Consider the following 25,835-nt stretch of genomic DNA (forward strand, 5'->3'; position numbering starts at 1 on the left):
TAATAATAATTTCCTGCAATAAATCCACTTTGAAATGCTTCTATCTTTTTATGATGGTCTTCACTGAAGTCCACAATTCTATGCCACACAGCAGAACTGAGAACACCATGCAATGTGTATTCCCAAGGCTGGTTGCGTACTTCTCTTACAGCATTTGTCATCTTAAAAAATCTACTCTAGGCTAACTATAGTCTAACTTTTATTGTACTATGATGATCCTACTGCTTGTTCAACCAAATCCTACGTTATTTGTATTTATCAACCTGATTCACATTTTCATTTTGACTTTTTAACTGCATTTCTTGGACTACCTCCTGGAAAATAAGATTTGACTTAAGTTGGATCTTTGTAATAGTTTCTAAATGCATTCTTGATTTGGTCCCCCCGAGCTGAAACAGCTGCCATCCTCCAGTTTCAGAAACGGATCCTTAAATAGCCCAGTGCAAGACAGACCAACGAATAAATACAGACAGAGCCTCAGGAAAAAAGACTGGAGCCTTTGTGTTCTTCTGCGACAAGGCTTCTTTCTGATACAGTGCCAATAAATTACCACCACTTCAAGACAATATTGTTCGCTTGCAATATATACATCAATAGGCAGTTCGAAAGCATATACAAGTGTAGGATAAACATGGCGGTTAGGGTGTTGCTGTGAACTGTGTCCACCAGCATATTCACCAGCCCGGTTAAAATGTTTGCCAGCAAGAAGTACAAGAGCTGGTTTTTATTCACAGCACTGATCAAGCACGTGCCCTGCAGTTTTGGTTGGCCGCCACGGGGCTCCCAGTCCAGTTTTTTATTTGTTGCCGACGGCTCTCCAAAGGTCCAGCTGCAAGGAATGTCGGCCTCGTCCACGAGAAACTTTGTGAATGCCAGAATGAGATCAGCTGCTAAGAAGCAACTGAACAGCACCAGACTGTGAGCGATGACCCACAGGCAAAAGGCGAGGTTTGCCAGTCGCCGGGAGACTCTGTCGACGTACGTCTGAGTTACATGCAGGCACAAGAAGAGGAGGAGAACGTTCCACAGAAAGAAGCCTATGACCCCAAGCCACTCTCTCACTGTGCTTCGCTTCCTTAATAAATACAAGCCAATCTGCACACTAGCCATGTAAATGGCAAGATAGCCAATAACCGAAAAGACGCCCTCCCGGTTGGCGTTGAGGAACCCAGCCCTCGAATTCTGTCCGTCGCTCCCATGTAGGATGAACTCCTTCAGAGGCGTCAAGTCGAGAAAACATTCGTACGTCACGGCGAGGACCACCGCAACGACCCACGCCTGGCGCACGGGGAATGTGGCCAAAAGCAGCGAGGCAGCTATTCGGACGGCCGCTAAAGTGAAGAAAAAGTTCCAGTGTACGCCATACTCAGAGACGTGTTCGTGGTAGTCAACAGCCTTCACACTCACCAGCCGGCCAGCTCCAAGGAGGACCAAAGGCCACACGGAAACCAATTGCCTGGCCAAGTAGAAGAATCTATGGCGAACCGTACCAGGTTTCAGCCGCACTTCTGGACAAACCACTGCATTTCCAAAAATAAATGATCCGACACCAAAATCCATCACTCCCGTTCCGTAAGTCTCTGTTTTGGCATACCGGCGGGGATACTGCGGGAAATCCACAGCCAGAATGCTGATGGACGTCAACACATTGACAAACACTCGGAACGTGGTTATGGAAGGAATGTAGTCCGGCTCCAAGCTCGTCCTAGTGAACTCGCTCAGGATTTGGCTGAATGGCACTTTGGCCCTGCTGGTTCTCCTGCTGTAGATGCAAGAAACCAAGACAGCACACAGGGCTGTCATGGACAATATGACGAAAAGGAGGATGGGGGAAAGGATTGTACAGGAGAGGACTGGGGGGATAACTAGGACAGTAAAGTCTAGAAGAAACTGGCCATTCTGAGAACACAGATGTCTTCCACAGTGGAGAAAATACAAGATCAACACTAGTCCCCTGAAGAGCAGGCATAACGGCGCAAGAGGTAAGCCGACAGAGATCTCCACCAAGGTGGTTCCGTTCAGGTTACTTATAAAGTCTTCTCTTACTCCCTGTTGCAACATTTTCAGCCTCTGACCATTGTATGAAAAAAGGAGGAGGCATTAGAATTAGAATGTCAAGATAAAACACTTAAAATGATAGTCAGCTAAAAATGATTCTCGTTGGAATACCAGAGATATTAAAAAGACAGCGGACAAAATTGCCTTGTCCTACCTCCTTATATACCATTAAATGCCTCAGAATAGCGGGCGGTCTTAACCTGGCATCAAAGAGGTGGACAAGTTGGCGCCAGGTGAGCCTCGGAGTTGTGATCATCCCGTAACAGGGGCCCTGTTACTATTCAATTGCCGCACCTTTATTTTTCCTCCAGAAACATGTATACCGTATACGTCTTTGCACTGAACAAGTTTTAGCTTGCCGAGGAGAGGCATCTCGGTGAGGACCTGAAGAAGGGGATATCACCACACCCAGGCTTCTAATGCTGCAAAACCTGCCCAGCCCATCCCGACTCTAGTGCAGACGCTTGGGTTTTGGGTTATGCATTTATCCATCTAAAACAAGGCAACTTTTTAAAAGGAAGAAAGAGGTAAAAAGTAGATTTGGCTGGTTCAAAATAATCTCACCTTAAGAAGTGCATTCTAACGCAGAGGGTCTAGTTTGCCCTTTCTTGGCGAAAGCAGGTTGCATTTAAGCTCCAGACTGACGTTTCCTCCTCGCCTCTGCAGTTTCTCCCTTCATCTCTTTGCAGTCGAAGCAGCGCTCTGCAAACGCAGCAAGTAAATCAGGACCTGGGTTCACGTTCCCACTTTCGCCAGTGTCCTAGCCTGTGAAACCACATCGCCTGATTCGTTAGCATCAGAAGCAGTGCCTTCATTTGAATTGCACTAGTTACTCCAGGTATAAAAAAAGGTATTCACAAATAAAAATAACACGCATGATTACTCTTAGGTTCCACCTAATGCAACTAAGCAGAGCAGAAAATCTTATAGCACCTTGAAAGAGGGATCAAATTTATGCTGCGCGCCTGCATTCACTTTGTTGTTGTTGTTAGTCGCGAAGTCGTGTCCGACCCATCGCGACCCCATGGACAACATTCCTCCTGGCCTTCCTGTCCTCCAGCATCCCTCAGAGTCCACCCAAGCTCACCCCAGTGACCCCATCCAGCCACCTCATCCTCTGCCGCCCCCTTCTTCTTTTGCCATCTATTGTTCCCAGCATTAGACTCTTCCCCAGGGAGTCCTTCCTTCTCATTACCTGGGAGTAAACCCACTGAACTCAGCAGGACTGTCTTGCGAGCAGATGCCCGGGTGGCGCTGCTGCGGGTCTTCTATTTCTAGCGCACCGCTTGTTCCTCTTGCAAGGAGCTCAGGTTGGTTTGTATGGTCTTCTTCCTCTTCTCTTGACTCTCACAACAACCCTATGAGGTAGGCTAGGCTGACAACTGGCAATTAGCCCAAAGTTAACCCAGTGGCCGAGCTTCATGGCCAAGCGGAACTCTCCCGAGTGCCAGGCGCACAGTCTAGCCATTCGACGACAGCCTCGATCCGAATCGGAACCCGATTAAAGCGGCTTGCTTGGGAGCAGGGTTCCCCTTTAACTTTGGGCCACCTACTCCCGGGGAAGCGGGCACAGGCTCCCCAAAGCTTGGAAGCCGGCCGCCCGGACGTACTTGCAAGCAGCGACCCCAAACCCTTTCCAAGGGCTTATTTTCTGGCGAAGCACGGGGGGCCCCGATCCTGCGCCGGCGCAACCCGCGAGGAAGCCGGGGCGGCTTGCTCCACGCGCGCCTCCCCGGAGGCAAACCCAGCGGGCCTCGCACGCGTGGGGCCCGGCGATGCCCCCCGCGCGCACCCAGCGGAGCGCCCTCCCGAGCCGGCCTGCACGCGAGCGAAGACGCGCCCGGCGCCCGCGCCCCCCCTGGTCTTCCTCGCGAGGAAGCGGGATCCCCTCCGCGGCCGGGGCGGGGCGCCCATCCCGCCGCGGGCCGCCCAGCCCGTCCCGTCCCGGCTCCAGCGCAGGCGCCGCCCTCCTGCCCGTCCGCAGCCTCCCCTTCCCGGCCGCCGCTCCCGGACGCGCCCTTTCAGTTTTGCGCGCCGGGACGCACGGAGCAGGTGAGCCGGCGGGACGCGCGATCCCGGGTTTCCCGCGCCTCTTCCCCACCGCCTCTTCCCGCCCTGTCCGCGCGGCCGAGCCCCGGCACCTATTCCCGCGCCCCCCGCCCCACCGTCTGCCCGCTCTTGGATCCTCTGCACGGCCGCTCAAGGACGGAAGCAAGGATTCTCCTGAGCGTGCGCGAAGTTTTCCCCCAGTCCCCTCGGAGAAACCGAGCGTGGGGGCAGCGATGCCTTACCAGGCGTAAATCAAAACCAGGACGCGCATTCCGCTGCTTCCAGATGTTTTGGATTCCTGCTCCCATTATCCTCACCAGCCTGGCCGGGGGTCAGGAACGGGGGAGCTGAAGTCCCAGAGATCTGGCGAGGGGCTTTCCGCCCACCCCGAGTGAAAGCATAACAAGCACTGAATGCAGAGCGGACACTGAGCAGATTCTGAAGCCGGTTCCCTTTCGGGCACGTCCCTGCACGGAGCAGGAGTGTCGGGCTGCCGAGCCAGGTGACCTTCTCAGGGACGTGCCCGGGGCTTTGTTGACATGCTGGGGAAGCCATGCCAAGCCCGGCCATTTCGGCCTTGTCGGCATGGACTACTGCACCCATCTAGGATTGAAAGAGAAATGAAATGGGCCCACGTGCCAGCCCTCTCCTAGCGATGCGGTCCGTTTTCCTGACCCTGAAGCCCCTCGGCGGCCGCAGCTCAAAGCCATCGATCCTCCACGGGCCTGTTTTATTCCACAAAGCCCTGCGAGACACCCTTTCCCAACAAGGCGCCCTCCAGAAGCTTTGGACTATACCTCCCATCAGCCCCAGCCAAAGATCTACGGCAGTGCTTCTGCTCTTGAGAAGCCATTGCGCCTTCATGCTGAATACACAGTCACAGTTGTGAGGGTCAGCAGCCCTGTTGAAACTTGAGGGCCAAACTTTTGGGGCTGCGCGCCCGCTAAAGGGGTGGCTGGGGCTGAAGGGGGGAAGGGGGCAAGGCCAACGCGCACACCCCTCTTTCAGATTGGTGGAGAACTTGCGAGAAAAAGAAGACCCACACACCGTGGGCAGGCGATGGAAAGGGGTGTGCCCATGGAAGAGGGGTCAGGCCCTGGGGAGGGGGCTAGGTTTGTCCTTTGACATGAGGTTCGGCACCCCTGCTTCCGAGGCTGGCGAGGGTGGGCTTGTTTCGTGGAAATCCTGATTGTAAGAGTAGCTGCAACTGAGTAGAGTAGCCGTACTGAGCTGAGAGCAGAAGTAATAATGGGCCACACATCCTGGCTTGGCTAAGAAGCCTCCCCGTTGTCACTAGGGGTTCTCTCTCACCTATATGGGTACATCGTAAGTCCCTTCCTTGCTGAAAAACTGGCCCAAGTGAGATTTCCAAGGAATAGGGACGCTTTGGTGCCCTGATCTCCAGAGGCCCACAAAAGAAACCCACCAGGGGCTTCTGCGAAGAGGTTGTTTCCAGATCACCTCCCCGTTTTAGGATTTTATCATGCTGCGGGGTCTGTAGCTTAATTGGTCAAGTGATCGCTGGGGAAATTAATTTTAAAAAGATTTTGAAAAGGTCTTAAGATCTGTTGCAGCCGTTTGCCGAGTTTGGCACAGCAGGATGAAACGGGCTGTTTTTCGGGGTTTTTTTTTTTTTTTTTTTAAATCTGCCCTTGGTTGTAACTTTCCACAGACCACGCCCATACAAAACATTCTGCCGTCATTTTCCCCACAGGACTTCTTCCTCTCCCTCCTCCTCTCTCTCCCGACAGGAAGCCTCGAAGCAGGAGAACATCCACTTTGCTACCCCTAATCTTCTGGGATCTCCAAACAAGCCTGGCGTAATTGTCCAGGTTTAGAAGCAAGTCGCTTTGGTTGGTTCGGGAAGGGGACGTGCGTGGGTCCTGTTCCACTGGAGCGCTGAAGTCGCTGAAATGCCCTCTCTGCGTTATACTTAGGGCCCCTGGCTTGTCTTGTTCAAGATCTCGGCCATCGCAAGGGCCGGAGAATCGGTTTTGATGGATTTACCTGCCCGGCCTCTGAAGGATGCAGAAAGGAGGAAGGAGAGAGCCAAGCAGGTATATGGTGGAAAGGTTCAGGTTTTCATGAGCGGAGTCCCCGAGGAAGCCACGCAGGATTCACACAGCCCCTGTGTTTTATGGGCGTTGGATATCACAGATCTCTTTCCTCCGGGCTCCTGCAGGAAAATGTCCCCGCGCTCTTTTGAGTCAAAACACGTCAGCCTTTTCTTCTGCTGTTCCATCACATGGAATGTCTCCATCCTGGAGCGCCTTCTTTCCTTTGCTTCCACGGAGGCGTATTAGTTCAGTCCCAGGGTCGAATCTTTCCCATCCGCTCCTTCTGATCTGAAATCAAGGCAACAGCTGGGATTCTGCCAGGGAGGATTCTCTGGGGGTGTCTTCAAGCCTCCGTGGGCCAAACGTTCTGCGCCCTTGGTTTATTAGACCATCCAGGCACAATTCATGGCACATGTGACAGACAAAAGGTTGTACTTGGCCCGCACCCCTTCACTTTTAAGAACTGGCGCTCTAGCTGCGGAAAGGGCTGTGTACAGCCCTATGATCTGGTCCCTCGGTGGCCCTTCTGTCTCTGCTTTCAGGCCAGTGGCCCAAAGAGCATCCCGGCCGCCAGCCACGCCGCCAACGCCGCCCAATGTCCTGGGGAAGACGCGAAATCGTTCCTGTGTGATGAACAGCTGCTCCGACATGTCGAGGACCTTACCAAAGTGAATCCCGTAACTGCCACAACGGGTACTGTCTAAAAAGTGCTTTGCGGCTGATCATTGTCCTCTCCAGGCAGTTAGGGCTGCTCGCCCTGTCTGGTCCTCAGTGGGCAGTTTGAGTTCTCCAACCCCACCGCAGTCAGTCCCCCCCCCCCCCCATATTGGCCTCCCTGAGCTTCCAGAGAGCTGGTGTGGTGCTTAAGAGGACGGGACTGGGACTCAGGAGATTGGGGTTCCAGTCCCCGCTCAGCCCTGGAGCCAACTGGGTGACTTTGGGCCAGCCACAGACTCTCAGCCCAGCCTACCTCACAGGGCTGCTGCTGTGGGGATACGATTGAAAGCTCTAAGGAGGAGGTGCCTGTACCAAGAACCACAGCATGTTCCAGCATGCTCTTTTCTCCCCCCACAACTTAATTCCTGTGGCAGCTATGTTGAAGCAACAATACGAGTCTTGGGGGCACCCTAGAACCTGAGGGATCCACTCTTCCACCCTGGTCTTACCTACCCGGCCTCCTGAGTGCTTGGAATGATGGCAGCTCAAGAGGAAAGTGCCAGAAAACGGCTGCTGAGGGCCTGGCTTGAGACCCCCAACCCAGCCACTGCTCAGTGCCTGACTGTGGGGCTTTGGGACTGGGGCCGTGCACAGAAGCCTCCGTTCCCCCCGTGTACAGACCAGGGGAGGCAGAAGCCAAGCGCACTAAGGACTTGGTTTCTGGCGCAGCGCTGACCCCTCTTTCTGCCCCCCGCAGTCCTGAAGTGCCTCGAACTGCGATACGCCGCCGAGGTCTTCTACACCAACGCCGGCTGCAGCCTGGTGGCCGTCAACCCCTTCCGCCTGGTCCCGCAACTCTACTCTCCGGAGCTGATGAAGGAGTACCACACCGCCGCCCGCCTTCAGGTGAGCGAGGAGGCAAACATGCCAAACATTAGACCTTTCCCCAAATATGCCAACCATTCCAGGCGGTTGTTTGTCAAAGCGGCCCCCGAGGCTGCGTTTGGGAACGACGAACTCGGCGGGGAAGCGACGGAGCCGCACAGCTTCTCTGCTGTCAGTTCGTTCGAACGCACAGCCCTCTGCTGTCCTTCTGGTCCGACCAGGAGCTCCCGGCGGGCTTTCCATTTTCAAGTGCGTGAACATGATTCTGTGATGACTGATTGGAATATATGACCATTATTCTTTTATTTCTGTGTTGCTCAGGGGCAGAAGCTTTCTGGGCACTCCACAGGACAAAAAATAATATAAAGTCTCTGACGTTACACTTAAAATGATTTAAACAGCTCCGCGTTAGAACCTGACATGCAATACTGTGTCAAAGCATATACCTCTGAGGTCCCTGGTCTTTTCGAGTTGGTTGGCACATTTGGGGTCTTGCGACAGTGTCGTGGGCGCTCTCACAAAATGGCTGCCATGCAGTGGTTCTCACCCAGACACAAAACACCCTTTTCCCAGAATGCAAGCTGGTGAACCTAATGGCAAAGTAACCCGCCCAAGAACTGACGTATGAAGATCCGAGCTCCCAGACAAAAGCACTCTTTAGAACTCCCCAAAAAGTTCACTTCTCAGTTCACACTGCTTCCATGTGCTCTTCTTTATTTAGGAGTTAAAACCTCACATATTTGTGGCAGCAGAGGAAACGTACAGGAATGTTGAAAGCCGGATTCCTCCAGTGAACCAGTCCATTATTGTGAGTGGTGAAAGCGGAGCTGGGAAGGTAAGGGAACGGCTGTCTTTGGATCAGCCTCAAAATGCAGTGCATTTCAGATCTTGGCAAAGTTCCCTGCTTGTAGAAATCTAGCACCTCTGGATTAAGATGTAACATAGTCCTTTCTCTGGTGTTCTAGCTTGCAAAGTGCAGGATGCAATTTACATGCTTTTTACATCGTTTTAATTAAAGCAATGTTTTGCGTTTCCTCCAAACACGGTCAATTCTGGGTTCTTGGTAGTTACTAAGGTGGGATCAGTTTTGAACCTGGTTTGCTGAGTAATTTGGCTGGCTGTTTTTTAGACATGGACATCGCGTTGCTTGATGAGGTTTTATGCTACTGTTGCCGCTTCAGCCACCATTCCCAAAGGCAGCGTCGCTGTGGAAAGGATAGAGAAGAGGGTGCTGGACTCCAACCCGGTGATGGAGGCCTTTGGTGAGGATGGCTTTGCGAGAGAGAAACATACACTCCATCACAGGGGGTTCAAGGTCTGCCAGCCCAGCGTCATTTTCAGAGGCGGTCCCGGGGCTGCGTCCCAGTTGGGGAGGCCGAAGTCAGAGCAGGATGGAAATTAAATGTATATATTGTAGCTTGAAACTCTGGGAGATGGAGGGTCCCGCCTGAAGAAGGGCGTTTTGGTCTTCGAAAGAGGGAGAATTGTGCCAAAGAAGCCATTGTGGCTGTGGAGAGAGGGGTGAGGCCTTCCGGGGAACCCAGATCGAGGTGCTAAGCAGGGCAGGACTGGCCCCTCGACTTGAGGTCAGCACCTTTCTCTTATGGGGATTACCTTTCACCCCAAATGAGAGGCAGTGGGCCTACCACAACTTCCTGCAGAGAAGGATCGCCTTGATCCACAATCCCTTTTTCCGCGCTGGTGTTCCTTTGTGTTGTGACTGTTTGTGTTCCGCAGGAAACGCGTGCACGCTGAGGAACAGCAACAGCAGCCGTTTCGGGAAATACATCCAGCTTCAGCTGAACCGGTACTCACTTTTAAAAGAACCCACCTTTATGCAGCTGTCTGGCGTCGAAACGGGTGCATGTGGCCAGCAGTTCTTAAGAGCTGCAGTTGAACAGGGCACAGAATTCTCTGCAAGGGAGAGAAAAAGCAAAGGAGGGTTGATTAATTCCATTTCATTTCTCTACCACCCAGCAGTCGAAACTAGAATGTTTAACATGCAACAAGATGGCCAAAAGCGATCAGAGAAAATGCTTGACCGCTGACCAGTGTCCCATCCTATGCCATTAAATGTCTACAAACAGAGGGCAGTCTTCATCGGATGCCAAAAAGAGGATGGTCTTGGCATCAGGCAGGCCTCAGTGGGAAATCGTTCCATAATCGGGGAGCCACCACAGAGAAGCCCCTTTCCCTTGTTCCCACTTTCAAGACTCCCCCAAATGGGGCACTCAGAGGAAGGCCTGTCATGCTGTTTGTAAAGTTTATTGCTGCCTTCGGCAGATCCTCAGATTCAGAGGATCACCAGTACCCTAAGCAGAGCAAACGGAGCGGAGAGGCCTGGAGGAAGTCCAGATGGGGTAGAAGAAATGAGCCATCCACAGGGACCTGGTGTGTGCTGCCTTGCTGAAAGGCCTTGCGGTTTACTGGGGCGAAACCAGCTGTTTATGTCACAGCCTTAGGGGAGAAGCTGGGCACAGTTGTTTCCTCCTCAGCCACAAAGTCAGGGAAGAGCGTATTTTTGGATGTGAAGTTGGAATAGTTTTCTGATCCTGGCAACTGGGGACACTGCCTAGCAAGCCATAAGATTGTCCTTGCCAAAGAGCTGCATGCTCTGTTTCACTGCCTTGCTGCATTTTATGGTTTTCAGTTTTTTGATGCTCCCAGAGAACTTGGCTGATACAGAAACATAATAAATAAGCAGGCCAGCAAAAGATGGTCCCGAGCACCTTGCAAGTCATAAGATACTGATGTAAATAAATCTCTTTTGAAGAAACATTTCTCTACCTCTCTAGATCGCAGCTGCTAACGAGTGCTTCCATTCAGACATTCCTGCTGGAGAAAACAAGGGTTGCCTACCAAGCCCCCCACGAAAGAAACTTCCATATCTTTTACCAGGTTTGTGCCGTCAGTGTGTTGTTGGTTGCAGGGAGATGCAGATTAGCTGATCTGCGTGTTCACGTGGACAGCAATCCATCGTCGGCTCTATTTCTTGCCTCACCCACTGGGGCCTTTGGCAGCTTAAGCCACAGTTTCTGCAATCTAGAATTCAAGAGGATATCTAGAATATTAGATATCTGTCAAGAATTCAGTCAAGAGAGCCCTCTCTCCATCTTCTGTTAACTCTTCTTCCCTCGCCGACTTAAAGTTTTCCTTTTGTTTACTTTTGCAGAGAAGGGTTGATATTTTTCTCTTGCTTTCCAGATTGCAAAGGGTGCCACCCAAGAGCAGAGACTTGAGTGGGATCTTCCAGAAGATCTTACGTTCTCCTGGCTGCCGAATTCCGAAAAGGCCCTGGAAGGTGTGGTTTTAAAACAGAAGAGCTTTTAGCCTCCTTCGAGAAGGGGTGGAGGTGTTTCAAAAGGAACCTCAGCACACAAGCCTGTTATTATTTCCATTAAGTTGGGCTGCTGTTACAAAAAAAGCACTAAAAAAACCACTAGGGGAAGAATAACGCTAGGGTGCATTAAGCTGAAAAGCAGAACGTTTTAGGCACTTACAAATAGCCTAAATATAATTCGGGGGGGGGGGGAGTGAATTAATCACACGAGGTTAAATGGCATTATGGCTTTCTGCTGTTGTCCCCACCAGATTTGTGTAGCAGTATCCCATACGTATATACAGAGAAGCAACCCCACCCCCATGCTCAATGGGGCTTATACTTTGTGCAACTTTCTCCCCCCCCCCCCCCGGACCGCTTTGAAGTGGCACGAGAGGCGATGTCCCACTTGGGTATCGAGGATTCCACCCAGAATAATGTTTTCAAGGTCAGTGGAGGCTCAGGTGGATTCCAAAGGAGTCGCGTTACTAAACTCTTCCCGACCTAGTGGGGGACTTCTGGTGTCCCTGCTGTCGAACGTCCGGAATGTGCATCCTCCACCCAGGGATTGCCCCGTGTCTTCCCCTGCAGATACTGGCAGGGCTTCTCCACCTGGGCAACATCAGGTACCTGGAATCGGAGGACGAATCACAGCCTTGCGGACTAGAAGGTGGCACCAGAGGTGAGCCACTTGTGGCACATCTGCCATTTCCCTGCCCCTGTGGTCCATTTTTGTTTCATTGTCTTGATGCCCGGCCTTTTTTAACTCCTGTGGGGAGCCCAAGGCGGCTTGTACAGCGCTGATTGGTCGCTGCCACCGCTGGAGTGGGGGACTGGCCAGGTGGGGGCTACAGCCCAGACCTCCCGGGTCCCCAGTCCAACCATCCAGCTCTCTGCCTGGGTCAAGCAGCTGCTGCCTTCGCCTTTTTTATGGCTTTCTGAAACTAGATTTCGCCAAGACCGCTGCAAGGTTGCTACAAGTGCCCGTGGAGGAGCTGCTGGACACGCTGAGGATCCGGACCATAACGGCCGGGAAGCAGCGGCAGGTGTTCAAGAAGGCCTGTCCCAAAGCGGAGTGTGAGACGAGGCGGGACTGCCTGGCCAAAGTGATCTACGCCCAGTAAGTGCTTGGCGGGGGAGTTCGCCCCGCATCTGTGGCTGCTGGAAACGTGTCGTTCTGCCGGGTGGCACGTGTTGCTTTCTGTTGCAGGCTGTTCGACTGGCTTGTGGCCGTGATCAACGAAAGCATCTCTGCAGAGCCGTCTGTGTGGGACCATTTCATAGGTACCGGCTCCGATCCCTCAGAGGTGGGCTCGTGGGCTGGCCAGACACCACGCTGTCCGCGATCTCCGCCAGTGCTTCAGGACAATGCTCGTCTCCTCCCATCCCCTGGCAACCCCTTCCAGGACTGCTGGATGTTTATGGCTTTGAATCCTTTCCGGACAACCACCTGGAGCAGCTGTGCATCAATTACGCCAATGAGAAACTCCAGCAGCATTTTGTCGGCCATTTCTTAAAGGCCCAGCAGGCAAGTCCCTTTCAGCGGCTTTTCCAGAGGGCTCTTCTGCACCTGCCGGCCCCGGGAGGAAGGGGGCTTGGGAGGCAGGGTGTGGGTCGGCCTCGGTCCGCCGCCCCATTGCCCTCGCCTGCCATTGCGCTTCTGCTTTCCCCCAGGAGGAGTATGCTGCGGAAGGTTTGGAGTGGTCTTTCATTGACTACCGAGATAACCAACGTGGCCTGGATGCCATCGAAGGCAGCCCTGTTAGCATCTTCTCCCTGCTGAATGAGGTTGGCGTTTCCACCTGGAGGCAGCTCAGCTACTGTACCGGCCCCACTGCCAATCCATTGGCTTCCCACTCCTCTTCTCTCCCTGCAGCTCCTTCCTCTTGTGCTGTGTCTCTTTCGAGGACAGTTTCGTTTTAGTGATTGCGTGTAAGCTTCAGTGGGGACCTTTTTTGGCAAGGGAGCAAGGATAAACGTGCCTTGAATGCATTGTATGTCTTCTTTCTATCCTGCTGTTTTCCCTTCAAGGAATCCAAGGCAGCTCGCATCTGTATAATTCTCAGAACAACCCTGTGAAGCGAGTTCGGCTGAGAGTATAATAAAACTAAAAATAGTCTTCCGAGTCACCCCGATCCCACCTTATTGTTCCCAGGAATGCCGCCTTAACAGGGCCTCCAGTGCCGGGCAGCTTCAAGCGCGGATCGAGGCGGCGCTGGCCAGCAACCCGTGTGTTAGCAGGGACAGGCTGAGCAAGGAGGCGAACTTCATCGTGGCCCATTTTGCGGGCAGGGTCTGCTACCAGCTGGAGGGCATGGTGGAAAAGAACAAGGCAGGTTTGGGAGAGGGGCCCTTGGATGCCAGGGGCCCTCCAGCTTGCTGGATGGAGGCAACCTAGCACCTTCCGGATCTTCCAGGCTGCAACTGATGCCTGGAGCTGGAGGCTGTCTGAAGCACACCTGTGTGCACGAGCAGCTGGGGAACATGGGTGCTCTTGCCCTTTGGTCCCGCTTGCAAAGTGTGGGGAGGAGCTGTGGCCAGATCGGCCGAGCGCTTCGGGACGTTCATGTGTCTCCCCGTTGCTTCCTGCTTTCCTAATACACGGGAGCAACGGCCAACCCATAGGGCTGGTGCGGCGTGATGGTGGAAGCATTCAACTGTAGACCGGGGAAATCCGGGCTGAGTCCCCCCTCAGAGGGAGAAAAACAACTTCCAGTCCCCTTTATGCACCCCAAGCTGCGTTAGCCATGTGGAAGAGGGCGAGAACAGCAAGTCTAAGCAGGCCCTGAAGTTTGCTGGGGTACAAAAAATATTACGGGGGAAGCTCGGGGGGGCACCCTGGAAGCTGTCCGAGGGGTCTGGCCCGAGGAACGAGCCAGGTGGGCCGGATGGATGTTCTCTCCAGTGCCGCGCTTTTTCACCACAATCATTTTTACATTCCCGTGCTGCTGCTTCTGCCAAGAAGGACCCCGTGCCCCCAGAGCTGGTTCTCCTGCTGCAGCTTTCCCGGGATCCCTTGCTTCAGGAGTTATTTACAAGCCAAAAGGCAGACGAGGACACCACAAAGCCGCAGACGAAACCAGTGGTGGTTACGGTGGTCTCCAAATTCAAGGTTGGTCCCAGCAGTCAATTGTAACGATGGATTCGGGCTACACACCCTGCCTTTGTCCCGCTCTTCTCTACAGCAATCAGGGCTAGCCGCTTGCCATTGTGAAACAAAACAAAAGCAAGATTCAGAAACCATGGGCAGACTTTACACAGACTGCCAGACTCCCAGGGCAGCCGTCCAGATTTCAGTGTCGGGGAAACCCTCTCCCTGTTGGACTGGCCTTTGGCATAGAAGCCAGGCACGCTTTCTCGTGTTCTTGCGAGCCCGGTGCGTGTCTTAGCCCATTTCAGGGCCTGGCCAGTAACCGTGAGCCGAGTGGGCCATGAGCCGGCGGCACCCCTCCAGCAGCTGGGCCGTGAGCGGCCGCCACGCAGCAAACAGCAAATTCCCAGAGCCCCCCCGACCCCGGGCAGCCTCTCCTTTTTCCGCATCACGGCCGTCGCATTCCAAACTGTTCCCGGTGCGAACACCCCCAAGGCAGGTATGCTGAGTTCATCCGATATCGCCGATCTTGTCCATTCCGCATATTTTCCCAAGGCGAACTAAGCAGTCTTCCCCAACCTGGTGCCCCCTGGGCATGTTGGACTATAACTCCCATCATCCCTAGCCAAAGGGTATGGAAGTTGTAGTCCAGTGCATCCAGGGTGGGGTGGCAGGCTGGGGAAGGTAGCCTTAAGGACTGGCCGCATCGATGGTTTAGAAGCAGAGGAACTTCTGCACAGCAAAAACCGGATTCATCTCCCAGGGTTAGAAAATGACGGCCTTTTCTGGGTGCTCTCGCAGGGGTCTCTCGAACAGCTGATGGGGCTCCTGCACAGCACCACACCCCACTACATCCGCTGCCTCAAGCCCAACGCGCGCTGCGAGGCTGCCGTGTTCCGGAAGGACGAGGTGAGCTCCCGAACATTCACCACCGAGCATCATTCAGTCCTGCTCCTTTCTTTCTGACGGGCACCGATACGTCCAAGGCGGAGCACCCGAGTCTGCTCTTCCTTTTCCCCTTTTCATCCTCACCACAGCCCTGTGGGGTAGGACAGGCTGAGGCGTGGCTGGCCCAGAGCCGCCCGGTGAGCTTTGGAACCCGGACCTCCCCAGCCGCAGGGAAGCACGTGGACGCCCACCCGCTCCTCGGGCACGTGGGCGGCTTGCTGTTTCTGGCTGGCTTACGTCGCCGAATGACTGAATCCAGCAGCTGCCCATCGCAGCTCCTGATGCTTTGAGGGCACGGCCTGGCTGAAGCCACGTTATTTCTCGACACAAGTGCGCCGCACACCGGAGACACCCGGATTCGCACAACATGGTTGGCTCTCTGTGGTGACCCTTCTTTAAAAGCCACCCTTTCCTGCCAGGTCCTGCGTCAGCTGGAGGCGTGTGGCATCGTGGAAGCCGTCAATATCAGTGCCGCCGGCTTTCCGGTCAGGTAAGGCTGGGGGCCGAGCTCTCCAGCGTGTGGGCCAAGCCCAACTTGCCTCCCATCTCAGTCTGGCCCCCTGGAAGGCCAGGCTGGTCATGCCGTGTGTTTCCCAGCGCTTCTGCAGACGTTTCCTGTTCTGAAAGGCGGAAGTAGCCCTTCTCAGGCATCGCTTGCTTCAGCTGGTATTTTGGCCCAGCCCGCCTTGGCCTGGACCCCACGGGCTGCTCTGAAACTAAACTCGAGCCTTGGGCGGAGAGAGGTGCCTCAGCCTTGAAGCACGACTCCCCCAAACTTGCATTTCTCCCCTTTTCCGTTTCACAAGATGCTGCTTTTCTCCACGTTCACCCTCGGGGGCCTGGCTTCCTTCCAGGCTCTTGGAATCCGATGGGAAGAGTGTTTGTACCATGTCAGGGTGCCAGCAGGGGACCACCACCCAGAGGGCTTTCCTGCATTTAAAAAACCCCCTAACTGATCCCGCAGAATGTACAGTGGCACATTCCTGTTCTGGCCACCACATGAGGCCCTGGAGAGGCTCAAATCCTGACCCCAGAGCTCCTTGGATTCGGGGCAAGCAATGCTCCTGCCTCAAAGTTCTGCCCAGGTGCGTTGGGGTTTGCCTGTTTAACCTTGCAGTTGACCGATTTCCTCCCTCTCCTCTTTGGCTGAGCAGGTTGTCATTTAGAAGCTTCCTAGAGCGTTACGCGTTGCTGAAGGGATCGAGAAGGCCAGACTCAAAAGCCGCATGCCGGGAAAATGGCTTGTCTCACATCATGGAAAACGGTACGTTCTTTAACTTGGGGTCCCAAATGAACACATCCTAAGTGAACGGCTCTTCCGAGCTGGTTGCATTCAAGTCTTCCATGCTTCTCTGGCAAATTCCAGTTTTGTGCTTGGAATTTCTGTCTTTCCTGTTTGACTTTCCGATTGCTCAAGAATCTTTAAATATTTGGAGCGTTTCAGCTTAGGGGGAAAAAGCAACGAAGAACATGATGGAGGTGCGTAACATCGTACATGGTGTGCGGAAGGCAGATGCGAGGGAATTTTCCTTTCTCTCCGAATTTTAGAAATAAGGGATATCCGCAAGATGAATGGCGAGAGATTTGGGGCAGATCAAATGCGCTTTTTCATTCAGCAAATGGTTAACCTGTGGAATTCACTTCCGCAAGATGATAGACTTCAGTGCGAACTGCTTCACAAGCTGCTTGGACAAACTGACGGAAAAGCCGCCATCCATGGCTACTAGTCCTAATGGCCATATGCTTCCTCCAGGATCAGAGACAGGAGGACTGTGTACCGCAGTTGCTGGGGAAGATGGGTAGGAGGGTGCTTCGGGGGCTCCTTACCACCACCCCCGACCAACCCGCGAGGTCAAATGAACGATGCCGGTTATTTTTGCATATGCAGATCTGAGCCAATCAGGCTGGATTTATAGAGATGGTAGAATCAGGCTTTGCCTGATGTCGAAATGACGTGGCCACATACTGTTTTTTAAAGCAGAGTACGTAAAATGTTGGATTTACTAACTTGAGGGAAACTGCTGGACTCTTTCTGCTTTTCTCTTCCATGTATTCTCTCTTCCGTGTGCTCTCTGTATGTGCGTGCCCGCTATCTTCGCAACGGCACTCGTGGTCTTCCTAGCTCCCCCTGGAGCCTCCTTCCACTCTCGCAAAACCCGCTTCTTTCCGCGGGAGTCTCTCTTCCAAGCAACGAACCTCATCTCTCTCGCTTTGCATTAGTAGAACCAGGCCAGCTCGGAGAGGTAAGTTTAGATGAGGTTTCTGGTGTCCCGGCACCCAGCTCCATGCAACGGCAGGGCCCACCCAATTCACCTGCAAAGTTGGAGTGGTTGGGCTCGAAGGACGCCACACTCAAGGGTCAGGTGTTGGTTGCTGAAACACACGTCATTATATGGTCTGAACTTAGCCAAGATAACGAAGGATGGTGAGCGACCCAGTTCACCACCAAGCAACAAACCGAGTTTGCTTTGAGTATTGTTTGCGATCCACAAACCATGGCTTGTTAGCATGACTGGGTTCAGACAAGAGACGAACCCGTGGTTCAGCAACCACACACACTCAACCCTCAAGTGTGGATCGTCACATTGGCCGCACACAGTCATTGTGTGCGAGCTTTAAAAAGCTGCTGCTGCTTCCACACCGGCCACCAGTCCCAGCGTGACGGGGCGGGGCGGGGTGGGGGCTTGGGGGGCATGACAGAGAAGAGCTGGAGAGGTTAAAAGGGTGGGGTGAGGATTCGGCGGCTTCCTGCCCAGAGGGGATAGTGTGGGGTGGTGCTAGAGACGGGGCGCCTATTGAACAAAAGCATGCACAGCTAAACACGCCCTTTAAAAAACCTGCGTGTGATTTATGATGCACACAGAAGCATTTATAGAAACCTCAACATGCAAAACACCCTCACTTTGCAAACAGCCAGGGTGTAGTCTGCTGGACAACTTCTGGAAGGCCAAAAGTTCCCCACTGCCTGCACAGAGATACTTGGTTCAGCTTGGCTCTAATCCCCAGACTAGGTCGACCTCACAGGACTGTGGTGCAGATTAAACATGGTGCACAGAATCACTCGCACTTTTGGTGGAGTGGTGTGCAGCTGTTTTCAGTAAGTCGGATCCTGATCACTCCTGAAGCAACGGTGTCAGCAGATTTCACACTCCGTTCCTTCCTGTGGCAGCCCCTCCACCCCACCAGGGGTGCGGCAGAGTTCAGTGACTCCGCCGTTCGGGTACAGATCCCAAAACATAGGCAGAGGCATCCCTTGGAAGGAGGTCCCCTTCCTCTCCCCAAAGGCAGGCCCCAGAGCCAACGCTGGATTTTAAAATGAATGAAAACACCCATTTGACATATTCTGGTTTCCGCAGTTCAAGAGCTGCGCTTGCCTCTTTGGCTGTTTTGTTTTCTAAAAATCCTTTGAAAACCAGCCGTTTTCTTCCTTTCTTAGGCTGGACCACTCCTGCATCAGCAGAAGAGGAAAGAGATGCTTTTCGCTCTGCAGTCCAGGACATCCTTTGGCACGTGTGTCCCAACACAGCCCCCCTCAACCCCACAGAGAGCACACCCTGTGCCACGCCGGCATATTGTGCCAAAACCAAAGTATTCATGACCAACTCCACGGTAAGGCGCACCTGGTGGGCTTGGAGGGGGGAAGGCTTCGTTCTGTGCTCGGGCTCATAACGGTCACCCACGTCTAGCGCCTTTCTCCAGAGCCGCATTCTAGGTTTGGAAATTGGGTATTCCACATCTTTGAAAAGTTTAAGGCCCTAGCCCTTGTGGCTGCAAAGAAAGTCTCCGATGTCTGGGGGGACCCTCAAGTCTGCGGAACTCCCCACCAACAAAGGGCTTTAGAGGAAGACACAGTGCTAGCTTGTCTCAGGCGGGAGTCAGCCATCACCTTTTGCAGCCAGCTTGTGGGGGTGTTCAAGGAGAGCACCAGATCCTGCAGCTGAGTGCTCGCAGTTGCGCGGAGCTGTTTGGTTTGCTTTCCAAGTCTGCGGTTCTGGAAAAGAGCTGGAGGCAGCCTGTCTGAACCCAACCCCAACAGGAAGGGCTTCTCCTGTTTGCAGCTGGAATTGCTGGAAGCCCGGCGAGCTGGTGCCTTATCCCAGAAAGCCTTCTGCATCCAGTGCTGCTGGCGACGGTTTAAGAGGCGGAAGGCGGCGAAGGAGAAGCGGTCTGCCACGGTCATCCAGTCGGGTGAGGGGGAATGTCGCGGGCTTGCCGGACAAAGACCTGCGTGAGGTCCAGGAAGGAGCGGCACAGCTCCTACTCTGAGCCTAGAATGGCTCAGTTCAGTCTTGGACTTTTCCGGGTCAAAGAGGGGACTAGGAACCCAGGAGGGGAGAGGCACTTCAGACGAGAGAGAGAGAGCCCAAAACTTTCCTCCCATGCCCTGGCAGAGGCTTCCCTCGAATCTCTCCTTTCCTTTTTATCAGCTGTTCGCTCATGGCTGGCCAGGAAACACTTCCAGAGGCTACGGAAAGCTGCTGTTGTCATAAAAAGGGCATGGAAGAAATGGAAGGTAAGAGGGTAATTTGTCCGGGACAGACATCTTTTCTCAGCCCCTTTTCAAAAGCTGGACACCAGGAGTGTGTGCATGTTGTGGCTTTTCAACAGGACAGGGCATTGAATGTATAGCAGGAACAGACTTTTATGTCCTAAGAATCCCAGTTTTAATGTTTGGTTAAGTTTCCAGTCCTTGTGATGGTCAAGTGGCTGAAAGTACATGAACGATGCCTGGTAAAATCTCAGGCACTAAGGATTTCTGGGGCACCAAAGTGTAAGGTTCTTTGTTGGATTTTCTCATGGTGATGCTGTTCAGACAACAACACCTCTCATTCGCAACACACCTGAAGGGTACCAGGTAGAGAGATAGTCTATACTGTGTCCCCCCTCCCAGCCCCAGGAGCGAAAGCAGCAGACATACGATCTGCAATTAGTAAACAATGAAGTTACACAAATGGATTTTCTAGGAATGTATCGCATTTTTACCAGTGCAAAACTGCTCTGGTTTATCACGCACATGAAGCTGCGCACTCCCCATTTGGGATCAATTTGGCAACACCTAAGCCACCGCTTTTCCTGCCCGTGTTCCCTTGCACCAAGGGGGCTACATCACTTCTTCCCACCCTCCGCAGGCTAAGATGGGTGTGTTGGCTGCAGAAGAACTGGACGGTGTTGATGGAAAGCTGCCCTCCTTTGCTGGGGCCACCGCTTCCTTCAGCCAGGCTCCCGGGGAATCGGACAAAGCGTGGCCGCTAAACGCCATCATCCGGCTCTGGCCTCTCGGGCTGGTCCTCGCGAGTGCCCCCGTGAGGATGACCGCGTCCCAGAGCCGCCTCGCCCTCCTGACGTGCCTCCAAGGCCTACCGAAGGGCGACTTCTGCAAAGCAGGGGCCAGGCTGCCCCGAGATGGCATCGCCTCCATCCGAGCGCTCCCCCAGGTGAGTCACTGCGCTACAAGGTGCTGCAGGCCGGATCCGGCCTGCCACGGTCCCCAGGGACCAGAGTTCAGGCCTTTTCCACCATGGCCGGCAGTCCTCTGCACCACCCCACAGGCGGGGCTTGTCCAGGCATACAGCGTTTGGCAGGATGGGCACTGAGCTTCAAGTGCAAACCCGGTAAAGGGTTCCTGCAGCTCAGCTGGGCTCGTTTCTCTGCCCAGGGCTCCGTCAGGTTCCGCTGCAGGAGGTCCCCGCTGCTCCATGCCGAGGTCAGGCCCCACTGCCGCAGCTGCACCCTCTCCGGATTCAACCAGATCCTCCTCGACGCCCGCCAGCTCCTCTCCGCTTGAAAATGCACTTCACGGAGCCAAGTATTTATTGTACTTTTGTCTCCCTTTCTCTTTTTCTCCCAGCACATTTGAACACTTGCTCCCTCTGGAATCATTCAGAGCTGCGTTCGCGAGCTGGTGGCTCCCGTATGTCTTGGGCTACAGTTCCCACCAGCCCTGGCCAGTGCCCAGGGATGTTGGGAGTTGTTGCCCTCACATCCAGGAGACACCAGACTGCACAATGTCACACAGCTTCCTGGACTACCAAGTGCAGCGGTGTGAGAATATTTGCCCCAGTTTCTGCAAACCACCAGTTCGGTGCTTTGTAAATAAAAGGACAAGACGTTTCCAGATATCCACGGGTTGTGTGCATGCAGAGCTGGGAATTGGCCAGATAGTTATAGCCTACGTCATCGTGGAGGGCGGTGTGAGTGCTGGGCTGGGGAGATCTGGGTCCTCGCCCCCACTCAGCCCTGACGTCCCCCCTGGGTGACTTCGGGCCGGCCACTGCCAAAGCTCTCTGGCGGGACTGCGGTTGACCATTAAATGGCACGGAGGATGAAGCAGGTGGCCCTGGATGAAAAGCCAGTGCAAACACCCCAGGAACAAACAAACAATTCTTCCTTCTATCACATGGACAAAAGGATTCGGAAGCAAATCCTGCTTGCAGTATTGGGGCCAAGAGGCCCGAGTCCTCGGGGGTCACAGTCCCGGAGAGTGCATGCTTTTTCAGATCTAGTTGTACAGGATCAGGGTCTTTTATCGCTGCTCACAAATCCTGCGAACATGTCCACTGTGCAACCCGCAGAAGCGCAATGCTCGAGGAAGGCTTATAATATCACAAACAGTCGTGCATGTTTAGAAGTACATACTTGGGAGAAATGCACTTTTCACTAGGTTAGCCTGTGGGGTGGGGAGAGAAGAGCACGCAATGAGGAGAATGCAGATTTTCCCGATTATGGTGGAGGAGGGAGAGGAGAGACGTGCAAAAGGCAAAATGAGCTTCAGAGAGGATCCAAAGAGCACAGACATTGCCCCAGTGATGGAGGGACTTGCTGGGATTTAAGACGCAAGAACTTTCCATAGTATTTTTTTCCTTTTTAAGGGAGACAGCAGATAGAGATTTTTATATATGAAAAGCAACCATCTCCATTTTGTGTAAGGCCTAGCAAGTTTTTTAAAAACGGTCTATACAGTAGCACGGGGTCATTTTAGAGGCAAACAAATATACAAACAAACAAACAAAAAATCAAACAAACTCACTCACAATGTATTTCAAGGACATCTCTAGGGCAAGCGGCATCCCTCCTGCCCAGTGACTTAAAAATTCCAAAAAGGAAACACAGACAATCAACCAGGAGGCAGGGAAACAGCACAGGTGGAAAGGGCTGGGCACCCCTCCCAAGCAACTTAAGGGGTTTCAAACCCAGAGGCTCTTTTTACAGTGTGAAAGGAAGTGGGAGATCCAGCTTTCTGAACTCGACACCTACCAGCATCTCCCTGGCTGCTTTGCTCACACTTGGTGGCAGCAAAACCAGATTTCCAGTAAATCCCACACAAGGAAGGTTGGGGTGCTAGCACAAACAAGGAATGAACCAGATCTTGCTCCTGTTGCAAGCCTCGTAGGAAGCTGGGCAGCTTGAAGGACAGCAGAGGCCCCAGAGGGCGAAACTCAGTGTGTCCGAAGCAGAAGCGTGCAGCTTCAGGAGGCCGGCTGCATCAAGAGCCACGACGGCGTACAAGCTAATTTTGACGCTTCTGGCGCCCCACAGTTAGCGCTACAAAGGTCCATTTCCAAACTGCCTGGCCTGGTCTGTATGTTTGCATTTCCAAATCCAAAGCATTGGCCCCTTGGAAGAATGGTCTGGGAGAGCCTTTTCCAAAAGGGTCTCTTCACGACATGTTGGGAGTGCGAGGCCAGCGATGGGAACTGTAACCAGCATGCCGCGAGGCCACCGGGCTGAGGGAGCCTGGCCTGGGATTCCGGCAGAGAGCAAGGAGGGGCACGCGCACATGCTCTTGCCGACCCAGAGCTGGCTGACCTCCCCAGCCCAAACTCAGGCTGGCCGTTCGTTCTCCTTCTCGGGGGGCTCAACTGTCCGCAAGCAACAGTCTGCAAACTCCACGAAGAGCGGCTCCTGCATGGACTTCCTCAGGGCAAAGCTCTTGTCTTCCGCTCGGTCGACGTCGACGAGCAGCTGCCGGAGGTGGGGGTTGAGCAGAATGCCTCTGAGTTCTTCCGATTTGCCTGGGGTTTTGGCAAACGGGGCAAAAAGGTGAGAAGCCGGAGGAGGGGACGTCGACGTGCGCAAACAGGTCAAGGCACCTCCGCTGTGGGAAGGGGCCGTGGCTCGTTTCGAGCCGGCAAAGCACACTTGTAACCCAACCGTGTTTCTCCCACCCAAACTTTCCTCAGTGAGATGCCTTGGACTGCAACACCCAGCATCCGCCTGCTAGGGGCTGCTGGGAATTAAAGTCCAGCCCACCTGGCGCATCCTACAAAGCACGATACCGCGTCAAACAAAGCCGCTCCGCATTTGCGATGCTCAGCGAGACCAGACCTGAGCGTGCCGAGACAACATGTCCGTCCCTGCCGCTCTTTCCCAACCTGGCTATGCCCAGAACGCGTTGGACTGCAACAGCCATCATCCCCCACATTGCATGACCCATTAGCCCGGCCAGCAGGGGCATGCTGGAAGCCATCATCCAGCATCTCTGGAGTTCCAGGGAACCAGTGTGGCACAGCAGTTAGAGTACGGGACTGGGACTCAAGACCTGGCCTGGAGTCCCCACTAGGCCGTGAAGCCCCCTGGGTGACTTCCGGCCAGTCCCTGGCTCTCAGCCTAACCTACTTCACAGCCTGTATTTATGAAGACAACATGGAGCGGAGGAGAGGCCTGCAGGTTGCTTTGGGTTCCTTGCAAGAAGGAAGGAAGGAGAGAAGTGTAGCAGACACATAAAACAAGACAACTTACTTAGGAGCTGAAGTTTCTCCAGGGGCACCTTATCATCTTCGTCGTCATCTGTTAAAATGTTATCCACAGACCACGTGCTTCCTAAAGAGAAAATAGTGGGAAAACTATCGGGCAGTATATACATGAAAAAAATAAATTGCTGTGAATAATATTAGCAGCACTAAAGATAAGGAATCACTCCCAAACTCAACCAGTCCCTTCCCTCACTGTGAACCCAAACGCTCTTGTTGGGCCTTCCCCAGCGTTGTGTTCTCCTGATGTGCTGGTCCAACACATCTGGAAAGCACAAGCCTGGTGCTGGCTGCTCTTATCCAAAAAATAAAAATCCCGTTTAACAAGTTAAAAATGCAGAAAATACCTTCAGCATTTACTGATCTCTCCTCCTGAGCATCCCAGGAAATCTCTGGCTTTGCAGGCTGCGCACCGTGATAGATTTGGCCCTGGCATTGTTCTGTTCGATTCAACAAACACTGCATTATTCACTAAGGTCAGGGTGTAAGGTTTGAGAGGAAAAGGGTGCTAGGGACGCTTCGGGGGGAGGGGATCACCCTCACACAAAACTTCTCCCCCAGTCTTGAGTTGCATCCTTCCCAAAGAAGAGCTGGAAGCCGAAAGTAGGCGCTGGGCGACCTGGTGCAAATCGGTGGTGAGGAGACCTGCGTGTCCAGCGGGGCCCTTTTGGGCAGCTACTTTGGACACCGGGTTCCTGAAGACACATCCAGGGCCAGTCCCTAACCAAGCCCAGGTGGGAGCGATCCGACTGTTACGGGGTCAGACCAGGACTGGAAGAAAGCCGGGTTCAAATCTTCCTGGCCAAACTGTCTGAAAAGCTCTCCAGTGGCTGAGAAGTGGGATCGGAAACAAGAAACTAAGAAGCCTGGGCAGGTAACAGCGAATGTGGATTAAAAGCCCCAAAAACAAGCTGGCACAAGTCTCCTAAGGGCTTATGCAAAGGTAAGCAGCTGGGGGTACAGAAATGCGGGCTAAGTAATTTTTTGTAGAGGACAGGAATGGAAGGAGAGGAAAAAGAATATCCACCTACCTTTGTGCTTTTTGTAGCAGGGCAGGGAACAACTGAAACAAGGAAGATGCATGCATTGTTTCAGACACAATTTCTGTCTAAAGCAATAGACACACAATTAAGGCCTCTGTTTCCACCTGAGGCCTTAAGAGTCCGCCCCTAAGCCCCTGGGACGCAGGACAGGATTGGGCTCCATCTTTTGTACGGAAGGGGGATGCAGTCCTGTAGCCAACTCTGTACGGTGGCAGAGGTGCTCTTGTTCCTGCTATCCATGCCGAGGGGGCTCTCCCCCCGCAGAGCGAAGATCGGGGCGCAAAGCACGCCCAGGGGCAGCGGGAGGGCAGCGCGGGCAGGACGCCCGGAAGCGACGCGCCTTCCCCGCGCGAGGGAAGCCGCGGCCCCGGGCCGCTGGCTCCAGGCCCATCCAAGCGGCGAGCCTTAATCCGGGCAACCGAGCACAGGCCCACAGGCCAAGGAGCGAGCCCAGCGCGGGCGGCGGGCAGAGGCACGGCCCTCCCTTCCCGCGCGCCCCGGGGCCCTTTCCGCGCCGCGCCGCAGCCCCCGAGCCCCCGGCGCCCGGGCGGAGGCCGCTCTGAGCGTGCACGCCGAGCCCCTCCCTCCCGTCCCGACGGCCCTCTGAGCATGTACCGAGCGCCCCCCGCCTCGCCTCCCGGACCGCGGCGCGGGCGACTCACTATCGCAGCCGGCAGCCTGGGCAGCGGTACTTGGCGGCGCCCGGGCCGCCTTCCCCGCACACCACGCACGGCTCGCTCGCCTTCGGCATGGCCGCCCTCCGCCAGGCCCGCTCAGCCGCGCGCCGCGCCGGGGAGCCGGGCGCGCTCTCGACGGCGCTCCCGCGCGCGGCTTCCGGCTCGGGCGCGCGCGTGCCCGGGGAGCGCCTCCGCCGGCAGAGGCGGGCGCCGAGGTTGCGCGGGCCTGGAGCGGATGGACGCCGTTTCTGCCCCGCGCGCGAGCGGAGACGCGCCCCGGGACCCGGAGCGCAAGCGCCGC

The 25,835-nt window shown here is 54.2% G+C and overlaps 3 protein-coding genes across 8 annotated transcripts; 1 reads left to right on the plus strand and 2 right to left on the minus strand.

The window, feature by feature from the left end:
- Positions 1–3,721, minus strand: PIGW (phosphatidylinositol glycan anchor biosynthesis class W). Its single transcript, XM_044429968.1, has 3 exons — positions 3,254–3,721; positions 2,623–2,823; positions 1–2,070 (listed from the first exon to the last, which is right to left on the minus strand). Exon 3 carries the CDS (start codon positions 2,059–2,061, stop codon positions 547–549), a length of 1,515 nt encoding a protein of 504 aa, XP_044285903.1. The 5' UTR covers positions 2,062–2,070; positions 2,623–2,823; positions 3,254–3,721; the 3' UTR covers positions 1–546.
- On the minus strand, positions 3,395–25,623 carry ZNHIT3 (zinc finger HIT-type containing 3). 5 transcript variants are annotated; one of them, XM_044429970.1, is made up of 7 exons: positions 25,520–25,623; positions 24,846–24,877; positions 24,162–24,254; positions 23,804–23,884; positions 9,538–9,620; positions 4,350–4,710; positions 3,395–3,416 (listed from the first exon to the last, which is right to left on the minus strand). In XM_044429970.1, exons 1-6 carry the CDS (start codon positions 25,606–25,608, stop codon positions 4,360–4,362), a joined length of 729 nt encoding a protein of 242 aa, XP_044285905.1. In that variant the 5' UTR covers positions 25,609–25,623; the 3' UTR covers positions 3,395–3,416; positions 4,350–4,359. The 5 variants fall into 5 exon arrangements, with proteins under 5 accessions (XP_044285905.1, XP_044285904.1, XP_044285908.1 ...); XM_044429969.1 differs by lacking the exon at positions 3,395–3,416 and having other exon boundaries at positions 4,226–4,710; XM_044429973.1 differs by lacking the exons at positions 3,395–3,416; positions 4,350–4,710 and adding an exon at positions 8,404–8,911.
- Positions 5,825–21,183, plus strand: MYO19 (myosin XIX). Of its 2 annotated transcripts, XM_044429960.1 has the most exons (25): positions 5,825–5,939; positions 6,045–6,164; positions 6,707–6,857; positions 7,579–7,727; positions 8,428–8,541; positions 8,836–8,968; positions 9,444–9,513; positions 10,502–10,604; positions 10,911–11,007; positions 11,397–11,473; positions 11,617–11,707; positions 11,974–12,145; positions 12,236–12,309; positions 12,432–12,553; positions 12,700–12,813; positions 13,181–13,357; positions 13,991–14,137; positions 14,918–15,025; positions 15,484–15,554; positions 16,219–16,328; positions 18,501–18,673; positions 19,123–19,252; positions 19,492–19,577; positions 20,194–20,499; positions 20,721–21,183. In XM_044429960.1, the coding sequence occupies exons 2-25, from the start codon at positions 6,105–6,107 to the stop codon at positions 20,847–20,849; spliced, it is 2,964 nt and encodes a 987-aa protein (XP_044285895.1). In that variant the 5' UTR covers positions 5,825–5,939; positions 6,045–6,104; the 3' UTR covers positions 20,850–21,183. The 2 variants fall into 2 exon arrangements, with proteins under 2 accessions (XP_044285895.1, XP_044285897.1); XM_044429962.1 differs by lacking the exons at positions 19,123–19,252; positions 19,492–19,577; positions 20,194–20,499; positions 20,721–21,183 and adding an exon at positions 17,187–17,307 and having other exon boundaries at positions 18,501–18,632.
- Positions 25,624–25,835: the final 212 nt, after the last annotated feature.

The sequence above is a fragment of the Varanus komodoensis genome, unplaced genomic scaffold, assembly GCF_004798865.1.
Source record: "Varanus komodoensis strain SLA01 unplaced genomic scaffold, ASM479886v1 scaffold20_1, whole genome shotgun sequence".
NCBI classification, from domain to species: Eukaryota; Metazoa; Chordata; class Lepidosauria; order Squamata; family Varanidae; genus Varanus; species Varanus komodoensis.

What these genes read in the sequence shown, in the direction of transcription:
- ZNHIT3 (XM_044429970.1), bottom strand. Translation starts at nt 25,608, where the DNA reads ATGCCGAAGGCGAGCGAGCCGTGCGTGGTGTGCGGGGAAGGCGGCCCG. An exon ending in CCAGGCTGCCGGCTGCGATA is followed by an intron (nt 24,878 to 25,519) that starts GTGAGTCGCCCG and finishes TCCTTGTTTCAG; the next exon opens with TTGTTCCCTGCCCTGCTACA. An exon ending in GAGATCAGTAAATGCTGAAG is followed by an intron (nt 23,885 to 24,161) that starts GTATTTTCTGCA and finishes TTTTCTCTTTAG; the next exon opens with GAAGCACGTGGTCTGTGGAT.
- PIGW (XM_044429968.1), bottom strand. Translation starts at nt 2,061, where the DNA reads ATGTTGCAACAGGGAGTAAGAGAAGACTTTATAAGTAACCTGAACGGA.
- MYO19 (XM_044429960.1), top strand. Translation starts at nt 6,105, where the DNA reads ATGGATTTACCTGCCCGGCCTCTGAAGGATGCAGAAAGGAGGAAGGAG. An exon ending in GCCGCCGGCTTTCCGGTCAG is followed by an intron (nt 15,555 to 16,218) that starts GTAAGGCTGGGG and finishes TTGGCTGAGCAG; the next exon opens with GTTGTCATTTAGAAGCTTCC. An exon ending in CCATCCGAGCGCTCCCCCAG is followed by an intron (nt 20,500 to 20,720) that starts GTGAGTCACTGC and finishes TTCTCTGCCCAG; the next exon opens with GGCTCCGTCAGGTTCCGCTG.